Source organism: Typopeltis vanoorti, chromosome 13 (genome assembly GCF_054136105.1).
Source record: "Typopeltis vanoorti isolate ZY-2024b chromosome 13, IOZ_Tvanoo_1.0, whole genome shotgun sequence".
NCBI classification, from domain to species: Eukaryota; Metazoa; Arthropoda; class Arachnida; order Uropygi; family Thelyphonidae; genus Typopeltis; species Typopeltis vanoorti.
The window spans coordinates 100,034,723-100,044,408 of NC_143561.1; the positions used below are offsets into that span (position 1 = coordinate 100,034,723).

The 9,686-nt window shown below is 31.8% G+C and overlaps 1 protein-coding gene across 1 annotated transcript in view; it reads right to left on the reverse strand.

Annotated features, from left to right (window-relative positions):
- LOC150100411 (secretin receptor-like) overlaps positions 1 to 9,425 on the reverse strand; it is an 85,250-nt gene extending 75,825 nt beyond the window's left edge. Inside the window, exons 1-2 of the mRNA XM_090402795.1 lie at positions 9,328 to 9,425; positions 3,285 to 3,424 (exon numbers count right to left, since the gene is read on the reverse strand). Coding sequence (XP_090258921.1) covers positions 3,285 to 3,296 — 12 coding nt within the window. The 5' untranslated portion in view covers positions 3,297 to 3,424; positions 9,328 to 9,425. The remainder of the gene's footprint in view (positions 1 to 3,284; positions 3,425 to 9,327) is intronic.
- Between the last annotated feature and the right edge of the window lie 261 nt (positions 9,426 to 9,686).

Below are 9,686 nucleotides of genomic sequence, written 5' to 3' on the forward strand. Positions count from 1 at the left end.
CGTCAGATGCGATAAAGCAAAAAAAACAAAAAAACAATCAGCCTTTGTTTGCTGAATAGATCGAATTACACGTTTATTTTGGTTCTTCGCGAACAAAGTGACTGATGGCGAGTAACGGCAAGCTTTATCCCCAACAGTATCATTAAATGAAAGAAAATAAAACATCCCCCCAAAAAGCAGACTTTTTGTTTTAAAGAAAGATAAAAAACGTGTTTTCAAATGTCATTTCCTGCTCACTTTTACCGAGAAGTAGGTATTTATATTCTTATATTTCAAGATATCAATTCAGATCATTTGGAAGATAAGAACAAAATTAGTTTTCACGTCTCCTGAGAGCGAAAGACTGAATTAAAGTGAGAAGAATTATTAATAGTGAAGAAAGTTATTTTTATTTATGAAAAATAAAATGATTCTACATTCATTATATTGGAAAAAACTAGATTATAGCACCTGATAATAACACCATTTTTTTTTATTCATATTTGTTATTAATTTAAAATGACGTTAAAATTTTGCTGGACGAAAAGTCTATTCATTAGTTTGTTTTTTTCGAAGTACTAAACGTGGCGATCATATTTATGTTTATATTTATATGCTTGTTTTAGCATTAGTTTTAAATATATGCACTTGGAAGTAATGCAATACCGAGAAGCAACTCGTAGCAAAGGTGGAGTAAGCGAGTACAGGTAACCCTCGTATAACGCGGTACTTATACAACGCGGTTTCGATATAACACGGTCTGCAAATTGTCGCAACCCTTGTTCAACACGGTACTTATACAACGCGGTTTCGATAAAAACACGGCCTACAAATTGTAGTAACCGTTTATCGTTTTATATATTTTTCTTTTTCACCAAACAACTTAAAAATCAAATTTTATCTTCGTTAATTTTGCGTCAGCCCGTATCGCTCATGTAGTTATAAGTAGCGAATTTATATTAGGGGAAATACCCTTTAACACGCACGCACGTCAATTGTTTACCGTATAAAGTGTTTATTGTTGAAAATTGTCTTCGTTTTCTGCCAGGAAAGCGCATCAAAAATCATAAGTGCATTAATCTCAAGGGGAGCACTTAATTTTCTCGTGAGTTACATACAATGTGTAATGCTTTTTATGTAAAAAAATTATTTTTATAGTAATGGCCACTTAGAGGGCTTTTGCGATATGGTTGAAAACTAAATTAGTGAATTAATTGATGGGGAACGTCGAACCAAATGGCTGGGAAAGTTCTGCCGAAGATTCTGATTGTGATGAATATTCGTTAAAGAATTCAGTTAAGAATTTAGCAGAAGGATTGGACTTGGCAAGAACGTTAGGAAGTTATTTTACGGATAATGATCCCTCGATGGAGCGCTCCTGAAAATTCACGAGACAATTGCATATTTGTTTAGCTCCATATCATGAACTTAATAAAAAATTACAGCATAGTGGTAAGCAAGGTCTTATTACTGACTTCTTGATAACCAAACCAGCCGAAGTATGATGAGAATTATACAAATGATGTCCAAGAGATTTCAAGTGATGATGACGTCCGGCCACTCGTAAATAATGAACATCTACGAAATGTTCGTTTTGAAGAGAGTGATGACGATTAAAATATGCGCTTTATTTTATTTTGCCTAAAACATTTATGCATTATGTGCAATGAAGTTTGCTGCGTACAATTTGTATTTTTATAAGTTTATACCATTTTTTTTTCATAGTATATCTAATATATTTTGTTTCAAAATATTCAGAAATAAATATTATTCGTTTTAGAATATGTCATTGCTTATATAATTAAAAAAAAAAACGATTTCGGAAACCTTACCCTACTTTTTCTATGCGATCTGAAGACTCGCATAACGCGATTTATATAACGCGGCATTTCTGTGGAACCTAACATCCGCGTTATACGAGGGTTACCTGTATTAGACTAGTAACATTTCGAGTTTTTTTAGAGTTCATTTGTAGAATGATCAGGAATTTTTAAATAGAAATGGAGGAAGTTAAAGATCCAACCTTATTTCAAATCTCTAATATCCTCTATTTATCTCACATCGCTGAAACGAAGCCGCATGGGCATTTTTTTTTTTTTTTTTTTTTTTTTTTTTTTTTAAGTATGTTACTTAAAGTTTGATATTGAAAAAGAAAATTACGTTCTGAATAATGTTACAGAATATACAATTACTATAAGAGAAGTACTTATAAAAATATATTATTTCTAACCTAATTTATTAATACTACTAGTATTATTAGAATTAATAATTTCTAATGATATATTTATTCTCATACAGTTATTTAATGTTCACTTCTATATTTTATTTCTAAGTATATTGAACTAAATATATTCTAGACAATTTCCTTGAACAAATAATATTTAAATAAATTATACATATCACATTGAATACGGGAAATAAAGCTCATTTTGAATACTAAAACTAAAAGTCAATCAATTTAAATTATCCGTAATTAAAAATAAAATTATTCATTCTATTTACAAAAGAAACAGTGAAGATATAAATGCTTTTTTATTGTTTTCACACCTAGATAGAATTCCAAACAACACAAATTAAGCTATTTCTAGAAATTAGATATATATAAATGCTGTTGTTTCTTATTAAAGTAAATAAACGGTGTGGAAAGATTATATATCAATTAATCATTTAAACTTCAAGAAAATTAAAATGAAATTAATAGTTAATATATGTTTTAGATAGATTAGTTTTGGATAGGAAAGATATATACTTCTTAAATAAAAAGTGACCAGCGTAAAATTTATGCTTGTTTTGTATTTCTGTCTATAGCGCCACTAGCTAAAACACTAAATATTAAATCCGGGTATTTAAATATTGCTGCACTGGTGATATTAAAATTTACGAGTGATGTTCACTGAAGCTCAGTAATCTTCGAGTTTACGGACTTGCTGTCAACTGCAATATTTAAATTTCCATCATTACAAGATGGCAGACATATACATCAACTATTAAATATTCTCTGGAAATAGAAATACGTCCAGAAATCTAGTACGAACTATAAGTCAGTCCTAATAACTGCCTAAAGTTATTAGGACAAGTAATTATTTGTTTGTGGAAAGCAACAATCAAAAGAAAAACAGACGAAAATATAAAAGTGCAACTGCTCTTTTTCAGCACGTTATTATGGGCGTATTTATGTGAATTAAAAAGGCTCAACAATATTTCGACAATGAGGCAGTAGCACATGCGCAAAAAAGGAATCATAAAAAATAGGAATTTTGCAAAATAGCTCGAATATATAAAAAACTAGGATGAAATACACTTACTGTTTTTTCCATTTTATTCTTCAAAGGTTGAAACTATTGTTTAACTCGAATATATTAAGGAAGGAATGGCATTTTAGGAATATATTTCAATACCTCCTCAATATTCCAATGCCAGAGACAGGTCTTCGTCTGGTTATGATCTGTAACGAAAGAAAGATGGCAATAAATTCAACTGAAAACGTCTCTTATATTTATTTAAATGCATTCAGAAGATGGATATTGGATTTTAGTTTCCGAAAGATCCATAGCGTTTTGCCATACATGTTCTTAAAGTCTTTGAGCGTATTTCCTGGGATATTAAGCTGATTAGGGCAACATAAAGTACTCGTATAACCTCCTAAACGGAATATATAATATTTATACAAATTACCTTCAATATCCCCCATTTAAAAGTAGAGAAATAAATTCCATATTTTGAACTTAGCCATGAATAGAAAGCTTCTTTATAAAGAACTTAAATCGCCAGCTTATCAGTTGACGATGTGTTTCTAGGCATACAAAAGAAACACTGTAAAGATCTTTCTTGTATGTCGTACGCTAAACCCTAAATGCTATCAAAGCAATAAAACACGTGAGGATAAAATTTAATACTACAAGCACGTAATGATGTAATCTTAACACATTGTAAATTAACTACGTAACAATGATAAATAAAATCACGTACTTTGCTCAGTTATTGTTTACTATTATCAGTTTTACACAACTTTTATTTGGATATTCGAGAAAAAACAAGTTAGACATCGTTTAAATGCATCAATTTTTACACAACTTATTTTTGTTCAGATATTTTGTGAAAAAATTGACTTGCCTTTCTGTAGATATGTTTCTAAACACTGCGTGGTCAAATACATTCCAACTTGTAGCGAAGAATTTTGCAAAGTCAGAACAACTCCCATCAATTTCAAAGACGGTGAAATGCGGGTATACTTGCACGGTAGGATGCCCCCGCTTTTGAATTTACCTGCTCATTACGTAAGACTGTGACCTTTCCGAAGACTTTTCCAGTGTCAACGCATGTGAATATATACAGTCAGTTACAAAAAGTCACCATACAACCTTAAAAACAGCATTATTAGAAAAACTATAAACATTTGAGAAATGGTACATTGGTTACAGTAAAAGATTAAGTACATACACGTGTGTTTGTCTAAGAAAAGGAGAAAGGATCACTTTTTTTTTTTCCTTTCGCAAATGTAGTATCACATTTCTCATGTCCAGATAAATTTACTCGTAAAGTATTCCTGGAGCTACGGAGGCTCTGTTGTTTCCTGATTGCTCAAATAAGGAGTTCGTATGACGAAACAGAATTACATGCTGTATGCAGATTTTTGTGAAGTGATTTTCGAAGTTATTTGCATATTTGCCGGCCTGGTTGGCCGAGTGGTTAGCGCATCCGCCAAAAGGCTGCGGGTTCGAATCCCTCTGTGCGCATGGATATTTGTGATTGTCTGTGAAAATATTAGTGGTGGTGGTCGGCGGTAGATGGCGTTGATGTAAATAATGAAGGTAAGTGTGCGCGGTGGATTGGTGGAGACAGAGAGTTGTAGAGTAGGTGCCCTCCCTCGATGAGTCTTTGGAATCCCTGGAGGTGTTATATAATAATAATAATAATAACAATAATAATAATAATAATAATAATATTCTTGCAGTTATTTTGTTTTCAATCATTTATTATTTCACAATATTGTTGTAATCCTAAGGTCATACTTTTTAAAGTGTCACATTTCGAAGGTTGTATGTTGACTTTTGTGACTGACTATATATTTATTTTATTTTATTTATTTTTACTTTCCAGTTGTAGTTTGGATTCTCCGGACTTGTTGGAAAATTATTATTATTATTTTGCCATTATTTCGTTAAATTGTTACACAGGCAAATTCATACACTGATTTTTGTGAACTTCGTCTATATTTCGATTTAAAAAAGATCTCACTTTATAAAGAAAAAAAAGAATACCGTCGTGTGGTATATCCAAGTCAAACTACATGAGTTTGGATTGATTATCCTATTAGTAAACTTTTCCTTCTGGGAAAATGATTTTTATTTCTCTCGAAGATGTCGAAATAACCTTTACGAACAGATTGTTAGAATCAAGATTTATTAACAGTTAAGGACATCTTAAATAACTCAATTTGGTTAATATCAGATTCATTCGGATATGACATAATACTCATCTAAAACAATGTTGTGCGATACCTAACAAATACATAAAAATTCATAAAGTCATTTTGCTTACTGGAAAGTTTACATAGACGAATGAATCTTAGCTTTTTTTTTTTTTTTTTTTTTTTTTAATCCATAAATTTGAAAGTATAACTAGACAGATGACTTCGATACGTCACACAGGAATCCAAGGGTACAACGAAAGTGTGTAAAGGATTTATTTAAGTTTGTGAGGGACACAAAAGCATAACTTTGCAATTGGAACTGACACGTTGAGAGCCATCCATAGCGAATACTTTGCTAAGCTTAAATTATTTTCAAAGAAACAAACAACGCATGTACGTAGGTGACAGCGTTGTATGGACGCGAAGTCAGAGAATCTGTTATCGACACCTTGATAATGCTATTGTCATTCCATCGGCCACACGCGCGCTCATGCCGTAAATAGCTTGCTGCTATCCGAGTGGGAATCGGAGAGAAAGAAGACATATTTTTGAATCAGTGGGATGCTACGGAGTGATAAAGACAAATTCCGAAAAGTGTCGTAGTTCATAAACTGGAAACTTGAGTGAGGAGAAGTCATAAATCCGTGGGAACTTCACGCGAAGTTTCATACCCTAAGTAAAAATTTTTCTTATTCCTTTTTTCTTCAATATTTCTTACCTTTATATCCGTTATTTCATCTGCAAAGCAGGATGGCTAGTGAAAATATCTATAGGCAATGTTTCAGTTCAGGGGATCTGTTTTCATATGTCTCCTACCCCTAGATAAACATCATGGAAGAGTTTGGCAAATCCCAAGTAGATGCACATATCTGGAAAGCTTTCTACGAGGTCAGGTACGTGGACTTATTATGTAAACTTCCATCATTCGGTTTGTCTACTGAATTCTACAACTGGGTTGCCGGCTTTCTCACTGGATGCACATTGCACGTGATAATAGACAGTTCCCTATCTTCTAAATATGCGACTAATGACCTTCAATGCATAGTTTTGCCGACGACATTTCGCTACATTACTCCTCCTCAGGTGACAAATTTTGAACCAAACAATCACAACTCACAGAGCAACACCCTCTGCAAGCCTAAATTGTAATCACCAAATCATTCTTCGATGGGGCTTGGATAATCCCAGCCTTAACTTTGACAACAGCCAAATCTCTAGGCAAGATAACATCTTGTTGGTAAAATTAAAACTTTACCAGTAATTAATAGCAAAATTAACTCCAATTTACAAAAGAAATCTTAGAGGAATAAATATTGAATTTAATTGCAATAATGAATAACAAACTGTTATATAGAGTCCAATTTCAAACAGTATATTTCCGTATACAGTACTGAGATCAGTCTTTACATACGATATTTATATAACGATTTTAATTAAGTTCATTTGTCAAAATGGTATTGCGACTAGTCTAACTGGAAAAGCGCAACTGTTTGCAGGTTTACACAGCGAGGGATGTCAAGCAGATGTTGTGGTGGCCTTACAGGAAGACTTGAGTAGATTGTATGAATGGGCAAGTCATTCTGTAAGCAGTGGAGTAAGTTCTTTGCATGGAGAATGGTTGGTGAGTGGAATGCATTGCTTGAAAATGTGGCGAATGAGGACACATTGAATCAATTTAAGGCATAGTTGGATGAGCTTTGTCTGTGATAGTGTCAACTTCCCACGATGTGTCTCGACTCCTTGGAGGTCTGATGTAAATTATAATAATAATAAACTTAAGGATATCAGCATTATAAAGGGAAAATAAAGCCTTTTTTTATAATTGTCATAATGTGAATTCGGTTTAAATATCCATATTCAAAAATAAGATTTTTTGTTGAATATTTAACAGTTATTACAATATATTAGTCTCAATTAATTACAATAAGAATATCATTAGACTATTATTATTACCTACTGATCTTAACCTCGGGAACTCGCAGATGATCTGACAGATACATGCAAAATGTTTAATATAAATATTCTTACACAATTCAATGTACAGCTTGGAGGTCATGAGCAGCTGTACATTCATATGTGAAGAGTGATATTTCGCGCTGTTTTTTTTTTTTGCTGTCAGTTTGGTTTAACATATGTTATGTAAAGGTTTGTGATATTTCACAGTAAATTGTATCTGAGAGATACCGCGAGCTCCGATGTCGGTGTAGTATGGTTTAGTTGTTGTTTTTTTATTCTTTGTTCAATAATTTCTAGATTGTAACTGAAAATAAATAAACCATCGTGTATTACTGAAATAGAGAGTCAAAGGCTTATTTATCATACATGTTCTCTAGGAGATGTGCTTTACATTATGGAAAATACTAAGGAAAATGATCTGGAGCTTACTCCACCTTTACTACGAGTTGTCCATAATGTTTTATGCTTGCATCCGCCGAAACTTTTATAGTATTCGGCACGAAACTCTTGTAGTTTCTATATTCGTCTGTGAAATAATGTTGGATTCCACTTAATTTGTACCATCATGTATATTTGCATTTGCAGTGTTTTTTATTTATGTTTTATTGCATTTTAGCACATACTAGTAATGAATGTATCTCTCAGGTACAGCGTCGGCCCGAGCAAATTTTCGAGTGTGTGCAAGATTTTTTTCCTGCCCTTCGGTTTCATGTTTATATTATTTATGAATATATCAAATTTTTATATTAAAATTTTAAATTACTCAATAAAAATTTCGGATTAATTTTGTGTCGTAAATAAAAATATTCTATTTATAAGAGAATCAAATTTTCTCAATGAAATTGGATCTAAATGTCCCAGGGATTATCAAAATAAAAATAATTATTTGGAGCTTATATAATTAGAATAAAATATAATTATCTTTATAAATATGTATATATAAATTTAACATTTTTGGAATATATGACATATCTAATTTAATTATTATTATTATTTAAAATTTTTTTTCTACCTCCAGTATAATTGTAAGATAAATTCTTGGTAAGTTTTCTGCCTTTTTACTTTTCTGCCTGCGGCATTCTCCCCTGCCTCGAGACGGGCATGCTCAGATATACCGCGACCTACGCTGCAATTTTTACCACTGCAAGCTCAACAACAGAATAATGGTTAACCATACACGCATACAATACGTATATACAAAAAGTAACGAAAATGTGAACTTGGTTATTTCTAGATTTTTTAATATTATTTTATCATTGAAATAAATAAAAGGTGTGGTAAGATTATATTTAATACATTATTTAAAATTTGGACATACTAAATCATTACTAATAATTCTTTTGAATTTTTTAGATGTGTTAGTTTTTTATAAACTAAAATAAAAACACAAAAAATTTTAAAGTAAAATTTAAACTTTCTTTGTATTGATATTTTTCTGAATATCATTGTGATCATTATCGGTTATTCTTCCACACAGTTGAAGCTACAGTGTGAGAATACGAGCTAGTTACCAACATTTATCCTCTCAATAGAATTTATTAGAAAAATTCTAGTTCATCTTTATCGAATGCCGCGTGAAATTGGCAATAGATGTCAATTATATCCGATAGTTTCACATTCCACAAGTACCGATAGATAAAATAAATATCATGACAGGTTGCACATTCTGAAGCTTTTTCTAACCGAGTTATAAATGAAAGTCAGTGGAAAACACATTAGGAAACGAGAAGATATCTTATTATATCAGTAGAATCTGCTGATGAGTTCTAGTATTTCGGGCGGAAAAAAATAACGAGGTGTCAAAACAACAAGAAACATCTCTCCAAGTATCACACGGAGAGATAAAAGACGAATATGTTTGAATCATTCTATCTATGATAATATTTCGCATTTCCACAATGACGCTGTATTAGATGTGAGGAAATAGGATTTAAAGTTAATATAACATGGATTAAAAAAAAAAAATAAAATATACTTACGGCTTTTTCCATTTTATTCTTCAAGAGTTGAAGCTACTGCTTAGCTAGAGTATATCAATGATGGGATAGCATTTTAAGAATATATTTTAAGACCGCTTCAATTGTCCAATGTCAGAGCAACAAGCCTTCGTCTACTTATGATCTGTAACGGGAGAAAGATTGCCATGAAACGACCTGAAGAAGTCTCTTATATTTATCTATATGCATCCGGAAGATAGATATTATTGGGTATTTAGAAAGATCGACATTGCTTCTCCATACTTGCTCTTAAAATAGATGTCTTGAAACTATTCTGAGGTTGTTAAGCTGATTAGGATTAATATAGGTAAACTTGTATTCCAATGGAGACATTGTGAAGC